We start from the raw sequence: 18,054 nt of genomic DNA on the forward strand, positions 1-18,054 counted from the left end.
CAAGGGGGAAAAAAAATGTGATGGTAATAAAAGAAGACTCTATTGTAATAAAATAGTTCCTGGGGAAAAAGCATCATTGGATAATTTAACAGGTATACAGTCAAGATTTTTTGTAAAAAAAAAAAAATTTGTTAAAAAGCTATGCACTTCATGTAGACACAGGTAACATTCCTCCATTCTCCCCATTCAGCTTGCTTGTCCCCAGTGTCACTAAATGTGGGTTCCCTAGTTTTCAAGAGGAGAATATATACAGTTTTTTGAAAAGCTTTTCAGTATTCCCATATCATTACCCTCAAGCAAGCTCCTTTTCAAACTGTTTTCCTCATTTCTGCATAAAAATCTCAAAAAGGTCACATGGCTGTTCTAGTACACAATATATATAAATATATAAAGTGTATATATATAGTATATAAATATATATAGATAATTAACAAAAACCTCTTTGAAAAAATTTATTCTACTACTCTGATCTAAATCGAAACTTTTATTCTCTCATTCAACTTTGCTAACTTCCACTCTTCCAGAACGAGGAGGGAAGAGCCCTCTAAGTTCAGAAGCCCAAATGCTACCTTTTTCCTGCAGTTAGTTCCTACTGCAAGAGTTTCTCTGGCTGTCCGGCTTGGGTCACTCTGACTCTCCAAGTTGAGCCTCTTGATCTTTTCAAGGTAAGTCAACTTCAACTACCTTAGAAAAGTCCACCTGGCCCGTGGGAAACTTCCACTGATACAGAGCAGCTCAACTGCTCTCTTACTTTTATTTTTAGGCTTTTTCAGGTGACAATCAAGTACCAGTCTATTTATCTCCCATACCTCAATTCAAACTGAGAAGGTCCCTGACACCCCTCAATCTGGATAAAAGGAGAAGGGAAATGCCAGAGCAAAACCTACTCTCTCCAAGTTTTCATATGGGATCTCCCTCACGAACTCTTTATCATGGCGAGGAGGTCAGTGATAGGTTAAACCTAACAATACTTGTCTCAGCTAATCTTTCCTTCAATTTCTGCATAAATGGTATAGCACCTCAATTCTGACTGTAGGTTACTTGTAACCAGGTCTCAGATTTGGGGGTCTCTGAATATATATAAGAAGTCTCACTTTAACTAGCTGTTACAATTTTACTTCCAGGTAAGATATAAGCAGGTCATACACAGCAAGCTAATGTTCCCTGTTGCAAAAACTCGAGGGAAAAAGGTAACAAAAAAAAATTATTCAAAGACAACAGTGAGCACAGCGAGCAATTAAAGCAATGAGATCCAAACGAACAAAGACTGAGAGAAGAGAAGACATCTATTCTGTTGAATAGAAAACTGTCTGTGCCATTTCCTCCCCTGGAGTCACTTGTACATTCCAGGTACAAGCTGAGCACCAGGTTCAGTCTGGGAAAAGAAACTCTAATGAAGAAAATAAACATGGTCAAACTTGTGACAATCACAAGATTCTCGTCCCTCAAAGATGTCTGCCTTATTTTAAAAATGCAACCATTAGGATCAGGCACCAAACTCAAATTATGGAAGAAGAGTTGATATGAATCTCCCACAATGCTAACGATGGGAATAAATAAATAAAAGGCATGTGCCAGTGCAGACTAAAACAAATTAAAATGGCAACCAAGCCTCAGCCCAGATCAGCCACTGAGATTAAAGTGATCAGCCTGTCTACCTAAGAAAAAGTTAATTACTCTTTGGGGAAGGCATCATTTGTAGCATCTAAAAACATGGCTACAATTTTTTAGATGTGTATTATTTTAGCTAGGTTGATTCTAGGCTGTTAAGTGAATTCTTCAAAGCAAAATACATTACGTGAATGGGACAAGAAAAGTGAGGATGATGTTTACTGTAAAGAGTGTTAAATTTAAATAGATAATAATAAATCTGGGTAATAATTCTGTAATTTTATAAAGGAACCTAGGTTCTAGGGCAGGTATGTTTTCTCTGATAAGGTAAATGATAAAAATGCCCCATGGAAGAATGTATTATATACACAAAAGGACTTTGAATACCAGGATCCTAACTACCTCAGAAAAAAATCAAAATGTAAATGTAAGCATCAGATAAAGGTTAAGGGTCTTAGCAACATGTCTTTCAAACTGTGTTTCACAGGAGCCTAATGAAGTGTTCACCAAAAGTGCTTTCACAACTTATACACAGATCATACAGCAAATGACAAGTTGGATGCTGAGGCTGATACGTCTCAAAGTTCTAGTTTGCATTTATACATGTTTCACTGTTTTCACTAATTGATTTTTTAAATAAGTTATATTAAATCATGATAGTTATCTGGTAAAAGCATTTACTAAGCAAAGATAGACAATTATAATTCAATATGAGTTCTAGGAGAAAACCTGGAAGGAAAATGAAGATATGGAATACCTGGGAACATTTCAAATAAATCATATTCATGACTATAGTGCTTTACAGCTTATAAACCAATGGTGACAGTATTTCAAAAGACCCCAAAAGAGTACTGTGAAAGAACTCAAGATAGTACTGACCCCTTTCACAGATGAAGAAACAGTAAAAAATACAGTTACATGCCTCAGGATTCTCACTCATCAGTACTGAAGAAAGCTTACAAGTCATCCAACTTCAAATTCAGAGTTCTTTCTGTCATAGTACTCCATATATATTATCTCACACACACTGATGTATGAGGGAGGAACACTCATTCTTAGTTTCTTCTGAAATAAAAAAGCACTAATTTAAGGAGAACCGAAGGATACTATACTTCAGTTTTTAAAGACTTTTCTTTAATTCTTTCTGGGTTATCCAGAGAAGCAAAAGAGTAGGAATATGAAAATAAAAATAAAAGCTGACAATCTGCATAAAGTTTACTTCAATTACTCTGATGTTTTAAAAATCTGGAAGATGGAAAACAAAATCCAAATGTCTGTGACGGTATTAATAAGATACTCAGTATCCTGGAAGGATATATAAGATAATAGTAATACAACTGGGTGAGGATATGGGTGATGACGGGAGGCAGAGGGAGGAATTTTCCCACTGTATAATCTGTGTTTGAATTTGGAATCATGTACAACACATACTACTTTATCTTTTTAAGGAACATTCTTTTTAAAGGAAAAAATATAAACACATGTATTAGAATGTTAAGAAAATGAAAATACTGTTTCCCTGTAACAGGAAAGTTGACTTCAAGGGTTTTAAAAAATATATAAGAATAGTCTACGTATTGCCAAAAAGTTCTTTTTAAACATTTAATTGTGCTGACTCAAAAGTAAAACATACCTTCATAGATAAATATTAGGGAAATATTATAGGACATTTCTCTTTTTAGGTAATCTATAACTAATCACTATTAACAATTTGGCATTATTTCTTCTAAAGTTTCAAGATTAAACGTTAACATTTTTATGCTTTATCAACTTCAGAAAATTCCTATTCCTAATTTGTTAACATGAGACTGGATTTTATAAAAAGCCCTTTCTAGATCCATTAAGGTCAGAGCTTTCATAAATATGAATATGCAGTGCCTCATAATAATGGACCTCCAACAGGTCAATCATACTAGCATTCCTGCAGTAAACCTTACCTACTCATGATTTGGTGGGTTTTTTTTTATAATTTGAGCTTTTTTATTTATAATTTTTGCATCTATTTTTACAAGTAAAATTGGTATAAACTTTACTTTGCTATTCAATTTTACTTTACCATTCAATTCTGGTATAAAATGAGTTATGTAAGTTTCCTTTATAGTTAAGGAAACTATGGGTTATGATTGGATTTATCTAATTCTTTGCTATTAAAAACAATGCTGAAATGAACACCAGAAATCTTTGACCATATTCCTGACTGTTTCTTTAGGGTGAACCATCAAAATGTCATAAATGGTCAAACACAAAGTATCACCTTAGGAAAGTCCTTATAATTTATGTTTACAAAAAAAAAAATTCTGTATTCCTGCTTATTTACGTACAACGACCAGTATCAAATTAGCATTCAGACCTCACAGTCTCTTGTTTTTAACTTCACAAGCTCTCCATCTCCACTGCTGTTTGGATTTTGTTTTTCTGTAGATAATATGCACTGAAAGCCAATTTTTCTTCTTTTGACTGATTCGTTACCTAAACATCAACTGCCATTCTGATTTCTGACTGAGTTGTCTCAAGATGGAAAAGCTTCATGAACCTTTATCCATACTATTCAGCTCACTGTAGCTTAGTAGGTTAAGTTTTACCCATGAATCACTTTGTCACCACATACAACAGTAGGAAGGAAGCAGGGACACATACGTGCAGCTACAGCTCTCCCTGTCCTCAGAGACAAAGCGACGAAGGCAGAGCTAATTATACGAGGTGGGTGGGAGGGACACAGAGTCAGGTCTATGTTCCTACCCACAGTTCAGTCCCACTCTAACAGCAGCAGATGGAGGTGGAGGGCAAGAAACGGTGGTCAGTCAATGAGACACTGACCACTTAAGAATATTTGCCATTTTAAAAATTAAGTAATTTATGCTTCAAGTTCATCAATACATGATGAAAACATCAAGGCATCAATACCTAAAGGTATTTTATTAACAACTCACTTGCAATTTAAGCTAACAGACTTACAGTAAACCCATTTTGCATTACATCTTAAATAATTTTGCTTAAGCTGTGGTTTGGATCCCTCCACAATGGGCCCTTTCTGCACCCACTCTCCCTGTTTTACAGTTGACACCATGATGAGCTGACCAAATGTTTAAGGATATTTAGTAGTTAAGAAATGACTAATAATCTGATACAATTCTCAACTATTAACAAGAAAGCAAACTTCAAAAAATATATGGTTCCAAACACTACAAGAAACTTAAATTTTTCGACAGATAACAGCCAATATTAAATCTACATTTCTTGCAATATTAAAAAAAAAAAAAACCCACCAAATTAGACAAGCAAGTTTCTAAGCTTCATGGAACTTTTATTAAAGAGTGAAAAACAAGATACTGGAAAAGCAACACTTCACTTTCATTGATCGGGTGAAAGTGTTAGGGGAAAAAAATCTTTAAAGAAAAAGAATGTAAAAAAATATCTCTAAAACTAGTGTGTAAAATGAAAAATGGACAAGGAAAAGAAATCTGACTAAGGGGACTTCCATAGTTTAAATACAAAGTCTATACATTTCAATCAAGAGGCTGCTACCTACTGAATCTCCTTAAGAGGCAGGACTGCACGACTCTCCTTGCAGCTCCGCTCCATCAACACTTCACTGCACTGGCAGCAGAGCTTTAAATGAAGCGGTGCAGACCCACGGCCCCATGTCTTCCTGGACCGGACCACACTGCTCCCTTGGATGAGGAGGAAACATACTATCCAGTCTCCCACCTCCACTCTTGACAGTCTCACAGCCCTTTTCCTCACTTCTTTGCCTGAGACTCTCTGATGTCTCCCCCCTCACCCATGCAGCACTTCTTCACTACCACGCAGCCTCTGAGGCGGGCCATCCCCCATCTCCTCCCCTACACTCGCAGGACCCCAGTCAGCGGCCCTTCCCACCGCCACACTACAGCACCACTCTGGGTGAATCAAGCTTCTCCTAACTAAATTCCTCCTTGACATCCACCCAACTCGGCCACCAATCTTTCTTCAGGAGGAAAATTTTCACAAGCTGCAGAAGAGGGAAGGCTTCCCACTTTGGACACAACTCCCTGAGCATACATCTTTCAGAATGCCTACTGTATGCTATAAAACTATCTTTCTTATTTTTTCAAGTTAACCTCCCTTACTAGGAAGTAAGCAACTCAACAGCAAAGACTATATGTTGATATTAACAACTGTTTACTGAATTGAAATGCCAGGCATCTATAAACATATCTAAAATGAAAGAATAAACCAGGAAAAGTTACTCTTACTTAAGAAATACATGAAACAAGCAAGGTAAAAGAAATGGATAATTAATCTACCAAACAAGGCAGGAAACATTCTGTTAGTATTTGCAAGTAGATAGGCTGGTGTTACTAGGCTCTATTATCAACAAGCATCCACAGTGTATTTCCCAAAACTCATTAGAAACATGTCAAGTAGAATGGTTTCACATGCCATATGCTAGCCTATGTGTATGACACTGTAAACAATCATTTTAGAAAATGCAATAAACTGACACTCCCTCAAACTCTATAATGTGCACAATTATAGCAGTACAAATTAAAACCACTTGCTACTTTATTTTAAAAAACACTGCTTCTGAGAGTGGCACTACTCTGAAAATGATTAAACGTACACTAATAAAACTTCAACCTCTTAGGTAACACATCCTTCTAATATAAGAGGCAGGTCTTCAAGACAGGTTCTGACCAACCATGACCCACAGGAAGCTGTCTTACATATGGTTCTTTGTTAGAAGTAATGTTGTAACTCAAATAAAAACTGTACAGAATTCATCACAATGTGAGCTGTCTCTGTTAACTCCTTACTTGAAGTTTTGACCAAAGGAGGAGAAAACGGTCAGCCACTACTGCGCTAGTGATAGAAAATCTTTGACTCTTTATTCAAATTTGATCACAGAAACTACAAAAGTATACAATGAAGCATTTAGGCAATGAAGGTAAATGAAGGCAGTGAAGATAAAAATATAGTCTAAGTATTTTATTTTGCTTGATTAAACCTTCTCACTGTTCAAGAAAATGATTTATAAAATAAGTCTTAATGAGTCAAACAAAATTAATGTGATAGGTTAAGAACAGCTATCTTATTTTAATAATCACTACTGATTTGAAAGTAAAAAAATTTCAGTAACGTTCCCTTAGATTCCTTTAAGCAACTTTCAACAGTAAGGCCCTCAAATTTCTTATCTAACAACTTACCTTGGTATGGTAACACATTTAGTATTACAATTCTGAGTGGTGATGGCTTTCTCAAGCTCATCTAATCGTCCTGTTTTCTTCAGCTTCTTCACCAAACTTTTAACTGCTTTCTCACACCACTTTTCTTCCTGTCCATTCTGCTCTCCTCCACCAGCTCCTCCAGATCCACCAGCTGACTTCTTCCATCCCAACAGTCTCTTCACAACTGGTGGAGTGAATGGCAAGATGGACGACATGTTCTTACCAAAAGCAGTGGTCCACTCTAAGAAAATATCCTCCTTAATCTAACCTAGAAGAGACACCGAAAGAATAGTTTAGAGGCTAACTTTACGATCAACCACTAGTTTCAGCACAATACCAAAAGGCAATTACAAGATGAAAGAGAAATTCAAATTATTATTTTCACAAGAGATGTTCAAAAGTTATCTTTTTCACCCTTGAAAATATCTTTACTAATTTAAATGAACTGTGAAAAAAACAAATTCTTCTAAAAACAAGGCAATGTTACAAGTGGATAAATATAATACTTTTGCAAGTAAAATCTCGTATCTTTATCAACACTGGACAAGTTTCTCATTACCCATACTACTTTATTTTTAATTTTAATAGGATCAATAAAATATTTCACCAAAAGAAGTTTTCCTCACCTTTTGGCATTTCAATCTGTTCTCAAAACTCGTTAACAAAAGATACTTTTTAATTTACAAGCCCAACAACCCCAAAGTTTTAAACTTTCATAGCTAATTATCATAAAGGAAAATCTAAAGTTATAACAAAGGAAAAGGCATCAAGTGTGAAGTAAACAAGAAGGAAGAAATAAAAGTAAAAAGAGTCTGTGAAGAAAAGACTTGGTTCACTTTTACTATCCCCCGAGAAGACTTTTAATTAAGCTTTTTTTAAAAAATGTTCATTTTTATCTAAGTAACAACACGTATAAGGAATAAAGTCAAATACAGCTCCTCTTCTTACACCAAGGTACAAATTCCTTAAAATCTTTTAAATTTATTTTTGCTATTTATACCTCAGTAATGACAGCCCTTGAAATATCAAGTTTAGATACACTTATCGACTTTTCTACAAGAAAATCAGGATTTACACCACAGCCACTTGCTTTCTTCCAACTTTAAAAATAACTATCTCCCAAATGTAGTTTTGTACCTGATGACATTAATAGTAAACTACTGTATAATCATGTGCTCCTTTCTGTACAACTCTTTCCCCTACAGCTAACTGTGTTAGTTTTTCATTTACCCAGTTTTCTAAGCAGCTACTGCAAATTCTTCCCACACTCTCCACAAGCCTTTCAATTACAATTTAATGTCAATGGCTTTAATCTCAAAGTAAGAGATAAGATAATTTGCCACTTGAGGACAGAACTGCAGAGTTCAGATTTGAGAAGAATGGAAAATATTTCAAAATCTAGCTCTGAGAATTCAGTAGAAAATCCAACTACAGCAAAGTGAAATAACAAACTTTATCAGGTATTTGCTAACAAACTTTATCAGGTATTTGCTAGATTATATACCAGAAAATATTCCATAAAGGAGTTCCACTTCTAATTAGGATGTAAAAGATCCCAACAGATCATTACTTTCACCCTAACAATCAAAACAAGACAGGAAAGATATAAAATCATGGTTTTTCTGAACCCATCAGGAAGTTTAAGATGCAAAGTAACCTGAGTGGAACTAAATTCCAAAAAGTGTTGAGTCTTCATAGAAAAAGGAACCCAAAGATGCTCTCTTTCCTGGTAGAGCAGCTATGGAGGAATAATCCCACCACAGTGAGAATAAGCAGAAATCAACCTAAATTTTAACACATTTCAACAGTAACATTTAAGCAGACAAGATATATTAGAATTCCAAGGATTCCACAGAACAAGTCTGCACTACTCAACCACTCGATCCCACAGACCTGCGCCAAGTGTTGGCCAAAATGTGCCAAAGGGTAGAGGACAAGGCTGGAAAGCTGAGATAACCCAAGAAGCTAAAGGTCTTCTTCAAATGCCTTGCAAAGGAGAGTTAAGAGAAAGTAATCCAAGAGATTCCAGACACTTGAGCTGCCTAGGCTGAGGTGGGACAGGAGAGCTGAGACAAGAACTTCTACGGAGATACTCTGTAAACTGAACTACCAAGGCTAGGGTAGGAAAGGATTGCTGAGAGAAAGCACTGGAAGATACAAGAGCCTGAGGGCAGCACTCCAGAATCACAAAAAACCCAGAGAAAAACAGAGAAATCACCCGCAGTTCAGAAAGCTGATGGCTCAGATACAAAGTACAGGGAAAGAACTAAAATTACAATAAGACAACAAATCTTGTAGAATGTGAAGTCTTAACCCTACTCTTAAAACACTTGAGCTAATCAAGCTAAAGTTGCAAACAAGCCGAGAACTAGGTCAACTACACACACATCTTATCACTTAGCCTCGCAAGAAATGATGGGCCATTGCACTGATTTTACACAAACATTCAGCATTCACTCAAAAATTACAAGACAGAGAGAGGAGCAAACCACAGTCAGAAGAGGATAGTATTCATATAATCAGATCAGAGGGTCTAGATTTGGAGATTACCAGACATACTTTTAACTATGATGAAAACTGATGGAAGAGATAGACAGCATGAATAACCAAACAGAGATTTTCATCACAGACACTGAAGCTATAAAAAAAGATCACAGGGAAATGTGAGAAATGAAAAATACAATATCAGAAATTAAAGATCTCTTTAGATGGATTTAGAAACAGACAAAAATAAGCAGTGAATTTGAAGACAGGCCAAATTAAAGTGCTCAGATTTAAACACGAAGAGAAAAAAAAAAAAGTGTGGAAAAAAATCCCAGAACATCCAACATCAAATGTGAACTTGGGTCTGAGTGGAGTATAACTGGGGTCCCAGGAGATAAATGGGGCAGAAAAAGCATAAGAAGAGATAATGGTCAAGAACACTGCCAAATTGATATCAGACATCAACCCACAGATGCAAAGGAAACAGCTAACAGTCAATCTGCTGAATATTTCAACCTACTGAATATTAAAGATAAAAGTAAAGATAACGGAGAGCTCCTTCCTGTTAAGCGGCCATCTCACATGAAACAAAGCCTTCAGCCAGGACAGTAGATGCAGGAAAGCCTCCCACTTCCCAGGCCCAAGGGAAGATCCCCTGCCTCAGAGAGAGGAGCAGAACCCGATCTGGGAGGGTGGGGGTAGCAAAACCTACTTGTGCACCTGCCACATGACAAGCTGTTCATGTGTAGCATCCCTACGGTCTACTCCTAGAGGAAGGCAGGAAATAGCTCCACCAGCAGCAGCAGACAAACGTGCCCTGATGCTGAAGAATGAGTACAAAGAAAAGCTATCTGAAAACGCTTCCTAAGACCTACCTGACTTCACACTCAGCATGCCTGGCTCTAGATGAGTGACCACATCGTCGTGGTTATCCAGGTCATTAAGACTTTTAAAATATAGTATTTCTGTGTATCCTTGCCACCTCTTCTGCTTCTGCTAGGTCCTTACAATTTCTATCCTTTATCATGCCCATCCTTGCATGAAATGTTCCCTTGATATCTCCAATTTCTTTGAGAGATTTCTAGTGCTTCCCATTCTATTGCTTTCCTGTACTTCTTCGCATTGCTCACTTAAGAAGGCTTTCTTATCTCTCCTTACTATTCTCTGGAACTCTGCATTCAGTTAGTATATCTTTCCCTTTCCCCCTTGCCTTTTGCTTCTCTTCTTTCCTAAGCTATTTAGAAAGCCTCCTCAGACATCACTTCATGGCAAATAGATGGGAAAACAATGGAAACAGTGACAGACTTCATTTTCTTGGGCTCCAAAATCACTGCAGATGGTGACTGTAGCCATGAAATTAAGACACTTGCTCCTTGGAAGAAAAGCTACAACAAACCTAGACAACGTATTAAAAAGCAGAAATCACTTTGCCGACAAAGGTCCGGATAGTCAAACTTATGGTTTTTCCAGCAGTCATGTATGGGTGTGAGAGTAGGACCATAAAGGCCGCTGAACACCAAAGAATGATGCTTTTGAACTGTGGTGTTGGAGAAGACTCCCGAGAGTTATTTGGACAGCAAGGAGATCAAACAAGTCTATCATAAAGGAAATCAACCCTGAATATTCACTGAAGGACTGATGTTGAAGATGAAGCTCCAATACTTTGGGCCAGCTGATGTGAACAGTCAACTCATTAGAAAAGACCCTGATGCTGGGAAAGACTGAAGGCAAGAAGAGAAGGGGACAACAGAGGATGAGATGGTTGGATGGCATCACCAACTCAATGGACATGAGTCTGAGCAAGCTCTGGGAGATGGTGAAGAACAGGGAAGGCAGGTGTGCTGCAGTCCACGGGGTTGTAGAGAGTCCGACACGACTGAACAACCAAACAACAACTTCAGACAACCGCTCTGCCTGCTTGCAGTTCTTTTCCTTTGAAATGGTTTTGGTCACCACTTCCTGTACAATGTTACCAATCTCCATAACACTGTAGTTCTTCAGATCTAATCCCTTATATCTATTTGTCACCTCCACTGTATAACTGTAAGGGATTTGATGAAGTTCATACCCGAATGATGCTGTGGTCACCCACCTAGAGCCAGACATTCTGGAGGGTGAAATCATTGGGCCTTTAGGAAGCATTACTACAAACAAAGCTAGTGGAAGTGATGGAATTCCAGCTGAGCTATTTAAAATCTTAAAAGATGATATGCTGTTAAGAGTGCTGCACTTGATATGTCAGCAAATTTGGAAAACTCAGCAGTGGCCACAGGACTGGAAAAGGTCAGCTTTCATTCCAATCCCAAAGAAGAGCAATGCCAAACAGTGTTCAAACTACCATACAACTGTGCTCATTTCACATGCTAGCACGGTTATGCTCAAAAATCCTTCAAAGCTAGGCTTCAACAGTATGTGAACCAAGAAGTTCCAGATGTACAAGCTGGATTTAGAAAACACAGAGAAGCCAGAGATCAAATTGCCAACATACACTGGATCATAAAGAAATCAAGGAAATTTCAGGAAAACATCTACTTCTGCTTCACTGACACTAAAGCCTTTGATTGTGTGGATCACAACAAACTGTGGAAAATTCTTAAAGAGATGGGAATACCAGACCACCTTACCTGTCTCCTGAGAAACCTAAATACACGTCAAAAAGCAACGGTTAGAACTGGACAAGGAACAACAGACTGGTTCAAAATTTGAAAAGGAGTTTGACAAGGCTATCATCTATTGCCACCCTGCTTATTTAAGTTCTATATAGAGTATATCATGTGAAATGCTGGGCTGGATGAATCACAAGCTGGAATCAAGACTGCTGGGAGAAATACCAACAACCTCAGAGAGTGGATGATACCACTCTAGTGGCATGAAGTGAGGAACTAAAGAGCCTCTTGATGAAGGTGAAAGAACAGAGTGAAAAAGCTGGCTTAAAACTCAACATGCAGAAAACTACGATCATGGGAACCGGTCCAATCACTTCATGGCGAATAAATGAGGAAAAGTAGAAACAGTGGCAATTTTTCCAAGGAGCAAAACTGGTTTACTGCTGCTAAGTCGCTTCAGTCGTGTCCGACTTTGTGCGACCCCATAAACGGCAGCCCACCAGGCTCCCCCGTCCCCGGGATTCTCCTGGCAAGAACACTGGAGTGGGTTGCCATTTCCTTCTCCAATGCATGAAAGTGAAAAGTGAAAGTGAAGTAGCTCAGTCGTGTCTGACTCTTCGCGTCCCCATGGACTGCCGCCCACCAGGCTCCTCCATCCATGGGACTTTCCAGGCAAGAATATTGGAGTGGGGTGCCATGTTTACCAGTTTAAAAGAAAAAAAAAAAAAATCAAGCACCTCATTTACAGTATACAAGAAAAATTCTTACAATTCTCGTAACTGATGCAGGAAAAGAGAAGCACACGACAATGCTAATTTAACACCTATGGTTGTTTAGTCACTACGCCGTGTGTGTGACCCTTTTGTGAACCCATGGACTATAGCCCACCAAGCTCCTCTACCCATGGGATTTCCCAGGAGAGAATACTGGAGTGGGTTGCCATGTCCTTCCCAGCAATCTTCCTGATTCAGGGATCGAACCTGAATCTCCCGCACTGGCAGGCCAGTTCTTTACCACTGAGCCACCACGGGAGCAATTTAGTATCTATCCATGATCAAAAACTCTTAAAGAGAATTAGAAACAGAGACGAGCAAGAAGTTCTTCATTCTGGAAAAGGATAACTGAAAAACTACAGTTGGCAACATATCTAATGATGAAACAACATTAAGTCTCTTTCCCTTATGACTGAAGATAAGACAAGGATGCCCACAGCCACCATTCTATTCAATAACACACTGGATGTTCCAGCCACTGCAATAAGGCAAGAAAGAAGTAAAACACATAAAGACTGGAAAGAAAGAAGTATATTTTCTGGTGATATGGTGGTTTCTATTGGAAACTGCATAAAAATCTATAAGAACACAGGTAAAATTAGCAAGTGAGCCAGTAAGGTTTTATGATAGAAGGTCAACATATAAAACTAACTGTATCTCTACATACAAGCAAAGAACAAATGGAAAAGGAAATTTAAAGAAATACAATACATAACTGCAACAACAGAAAACCTGTAGGTCCATCTAAATAAAGATACTCAGGACCTTTCTACTAAGAAATGCAAAATATTGCTAAGGTAAATGAGAGAAGACTGAAATGAATAGAGACGATGTTTATAAACAGGAAGACTCAATATTATTTAAATGTCTATCCTCCCCAGTTTGACATAAATGCAGGCCCTGTTGAAATTTCAGCAGGATTTTTTTTTTAAAGAAATCAATATGCTGATGCTAAAATTCCCATGGAAACAGGAGATCTAGAACAGTAAAACCAATCTTGAAAAATGAATGATTTTGGAGGACTTATAACACCTTATTTCAAGACTTAGTAATCAAGATCATAGAGTAGGCATAAGAAAAATAAACAGAGTGAAATACAAGAGTTCAGAAATAGACACACACATATACAGTCAACTCATTTGCTACCAAGTGAAGTGAAAGCCATTCAATTGTGTCTGACTCTTTGCAACCCCATGCACTATACTATACTGGAATTCTCCAGGCCAGAATACTGAAGTGGGTAGCCTTTCTCTCCTCCAGGAGATCTTCCCAACCCAGGGATTGAACCCAGGTCTTCAGCATTACAGGCAGATTCTTCACCAGCTGAGCCACAAGGGAACCCCAGTAGTGGAGTGGGCAGCCAATCCCTTCTCCAGCAGTTCTTTCTGACCCAGGAATTGAACCAGGGTGTCCTGAATTGCAGGTGGATTCTTTACCAACTGAGCTATCAGGGAAGCCCTTGCTACCAAGGTTTCCAAGGCACCAAGTCAATCTATTTTAAACATTTTTTCAACAACATGGAAAACAGTAAGCCTCAATCACAATCTTATACCATCCTCAACGGGAAAGGAAAATCTTATCTCCAGAGGGAAACAAAAAAATACTTTTATGTCCTTAAGATATAAAGAGCACTAACCATAAAAGAACTATAACACAAACCTCATCAAAACTTAAAATGTTTGCTTACCTAAAGACACCTTTAAAAAAACGAGTAAATCACAGATTAGAGAAAAAATATGTTATAAATATATATGGCAAAGGACTACTATTCAGAATATATAAAGAACTGAAAGTCAAAGAAAAACGTGAACTCTGTTTTTAAAAAAATAGGCAAAAGACAAATTACAGATATTTCATGAAGAGGATACAGAGTGCAATAAGCACACTAGGAGATGTTTAATATCAACATTCTTCAGAAAAATACAAGTTAAAACCGCAATACATTTCACATCTCAAATGGTTTAAAAATATTCTGACACCACCAAATGCTGGTGAAGACATAGAATCTACTAGTTTGCTATTGCTGCTATAACACATTATCACAAACTCAGTGCCTTAGAACAATACAGTTAGCGACATGAGTCTCAATAAATTAAAGTCAAAGTATCATCAGGATCGGTTCCTTCCGAAGAGTCTAAGAGGAGACTTTGCTTCCTTCCCCTCAGCTCCTGCAGGCCTCCTGCATCCCTTGGCTTTGCCCCATTCCTCCATCTTCGAAGCACATCACTTCCATCTCTGCCTCCACTGTCACACCGCCTCCGCTTTCTGTAACCAAACGTCCTTCTACCCTCCTGTTAGGACACCTGTGACTACATTTAGGGTTCATCCAGGTATTTCCCTAAAACCTCCACATCTCAAGATGCTGAACCACACCTGGCAAATCCCTTTTGCCATATCAAGTAATATTCACTGGTTCTGGGGATTAGAACATGGGTGTCTTTGGGGACCATTACTCGGCCTGACTTGTGTACCAGAATGCTCACACCCTAGTGATATGAGTGTAAAATGGTTCTGCGCCTTTGGAAGACTGGCAAGCTCCTACAAAGTTCAACATACATCTACCCTATATCAAAATAATTTCACTCCTAGACATATGTTCAATAAAAATGAAAACTTAGGTTCACAAAAAGAAACTTGTACAAGAGTGTTCACAGCAGCCATATTCACAATGGCCCAAAACTGGAAATGGCCCAAATACCAAGAAAACAGGGGGAAAAAAAAAAATTTAATTGCTGTATATTCGCACAATGGAATACTGCTCAGCAACAAAAATGAGGGAACTATGTATACACTTCACAACACAGATGAATCTCAAAACGATCATGCTGGGGAAAAATGATAAAGCTATTACTTAAGAACAAAATATACAAAATATATACTGATTCCACTTATGACTTCTAACAAGTGGGGAAACTAATGAAGCGACAAAAGTCAAAATAACTGTCTCAGGAAAAGGTAGGAACACACAGAGGAATGCTTGGCCAGAGGCACAAACACCTTTCTGGCGTGATAAAATTGTTTTCTATCTTTTTTTGATAAGTAATTCCATGTGAGTACACAATTACCAAAACTCACAGACTGAAAATTTAAGGTTTGGGCATTTGTCACGTGTAAATTACAACTCAAAAAAATTAAAAAGCACCTAAACAAATACACTAAGAAGTTCCAAATAAGCGAAATTAAAAAGGTTTCTTAACTAAAAAAGTTACCAAACCTTCAATACGCCAACTCATACTGGAAGTTTCAGAAGGGAGGCGGTGGCAGCTGACCAACAATGTATGTAAGCCTGCACGTGTCTGCCCACAACCCGGAGGTGAGCCTCTACAAGCACTTCTAGGTGTACGTTGGGGAACAGGGACAGGTGTGGTGGGGGGCGGGGTTGTTATCGAAGAACAAAAACTGAGAGCCCAAATGACATCCAATCACAGACTTAACTGGGGCAGTGGTGGCAAGGCTGCTGTACAACGAGAATACGTTTACTATTCAATAAGCAAGTATAACTCTCAAAAAAGGACTCCGAATTCTCGAAAGGTCATTCTCAAAAATGATCTTCCAGCTAAAGATACTGAGGCCTTGGTATAGTTTGCTAGAAAATAATGGTCACAACCTAATTATCAATAATTATAATCATATTCATTCCCCTCAAAAGGAAAAAACAACAGGTCCCCAACCTAATTCAGGAGACTGTCCCAAGGGTCCCAAATTTCATAGATTTACTTGGCCACAGTAACTTTTTTATAGGGCCATCTCTGGAATTCCACATAGCAACACTGTCCTGACATCCTTGATAGCCCAACTGTGATTTAGATGCTAAAAATTTGAAAGGAGTAAAAAAATAAGATTACGTGACTTCCTTTAAAGTTTTCCCACTGTGAGGGGAGTAAAGAACAATGAGAACTGCACAGCAGATAGCACATTAAGCTGTCTAGAGTGACAGACGCTGTAAAAATGCACACAAATAAACATACATAAAAATGCTATATATTATAGTATACTAAATATTATAATTGAAAATACTATAGTATATAAAACTACAACCTGACAAAATAAAGCAGACACATAAAACTTCACCAAACACATGTAGACGGTTACAAACCAAAGCAGACATTTGCAACTAACAGGCAGCAAAAAGCGTATCTGGCTACGTTTTAAACTCTGCTGAGCTCCTACTGTGTGTCACAAAGCACGCTCTAGTGGAGCCAGCTGCATGAGCCTCAATACCATGTGACAGTCCTATCCGAGCGCTGAGAACACACTTATTAATTCAACCTCTGGAAGGGAGACGTATCACAAAAGCAACAACAAAGCAGAAGTGTGACGAGAGAGAGAGAAAACGAACAGCAGGCAGAAAGTTCAGTATGTTTGAGAGACAGGAAACGTTTTAGGAGTTACAAAAAAAGAAAAATAAATGCAGGTATTGCTGGAACACAGACTACAAGGAAGCAACAAGGTAGGAGAGAGGGAAAAGCGAGGCCAGTCTAATTTAAAACACTGAAGACAGAAGTTACCGCTAATATTAAGAGCATTACTTCAGTGACTGCACAAACAATTCACATGTGTTACTAGCCAAGTGGATATGGACAGTCTAGGGAAAAGGAGGATTTGAAGATAATGGTCACTAACCAGTGTAAACTAAGCGGCACGGAATGGTGCATTAATCACTATTCAGAACACAGAAACAGAAGCCAATGTGAAAACAGGCTACAGGGTCAGTATTAATACACGGCCTTACTCGTGTTCATCACATGACTGGGGGCAACAGAAAACACAGCAGAGGCCCAGCAGAGGGTAGTCAGCGGAGCACAGTGCACACCCAGGCAAGGCCGAGCACGCAGCCCTGCGGAGAAGGCTCGCGTTCAGAGGACCCTCCAGGCGCCGGGCAAGCGCCATACCCACTTTATCCTTAGAACAAAACTTACTCCTAAGTTATAGGAAAGAGCCCTGTTCCCTGCGAAAAACTGCCGAAACAAGCAAATACAACAAGATGCTATCTAAAAGTGCCTATACCTTTAGTTCAATTAATTCAGCCATGAGAATTGCAGCTAGGAAAATGAATAAAAATCAAACATTTATATTACCAGCAAAATGAAAGGGATTCCCAGTGTCAGGAAGAACCTGAGTAAAACAGGGTCTCTGTTTCACTTTTGTTAGGAAAAATGTTTATTGTGAGTTAAGATGTATTCTTAGGGATTTGAAAACCTTCTATAAAGTCTTTTATAAGAACTTTTTTCTTCATGGAAATGAAACATGGAAAGTTTAAACCTATTCTGGGTCATCTGAGTGACCTCATGACCTAGTATGGCCATGATTTCAGTGTCCCATGTCTTAGAAAGAGCAGTTATGATCACTTCGGAACTACGTGATCGCTTAAAG

General features: G+C 38.2%; 1 protein-coding gene across 2 annotated transcripts in view; it reads right to left on the bottom strand.

Moving 5' to 3' along the window:
* Positions 1-18,054, bottom strand: part of SMAD2 (SMAD family member 2) — an 85,633-nt gene that overhangs the window by 47,045 nt on the left and 20,534 nt on the right. For both annotated transcript variants that reach the window (XM_068993955.1, XM_068993956.1), the window contains exon 2: positions 6,798-7,086. In XM_068993955.1, the coding sequence (XP_068850056.1) occupies positions 6,798-7,033 (236 nt within the window). In that variant the 5' untranslated portion in view covers positions 7,034-7,086. The remainder of the gene's footprint in view (positions 1-6,797; positions 7,087-18,054) is intronic.

The sequence above is a fragment of the Capricornis sumatraensis genome, chromosome 21 (genome assembly GCF_032405125.1).
Source record: "Capricornis sumatraensis isolate serow.1 chromosome 21, serow.2, whole genome shotgun sequence".
Lineage (NCBI taxonomy): Eukaryota > Metazoa > Chordata > Mammalia > Artiodactyla > Bovidae > Capricornis > Capricornis sumatraensis.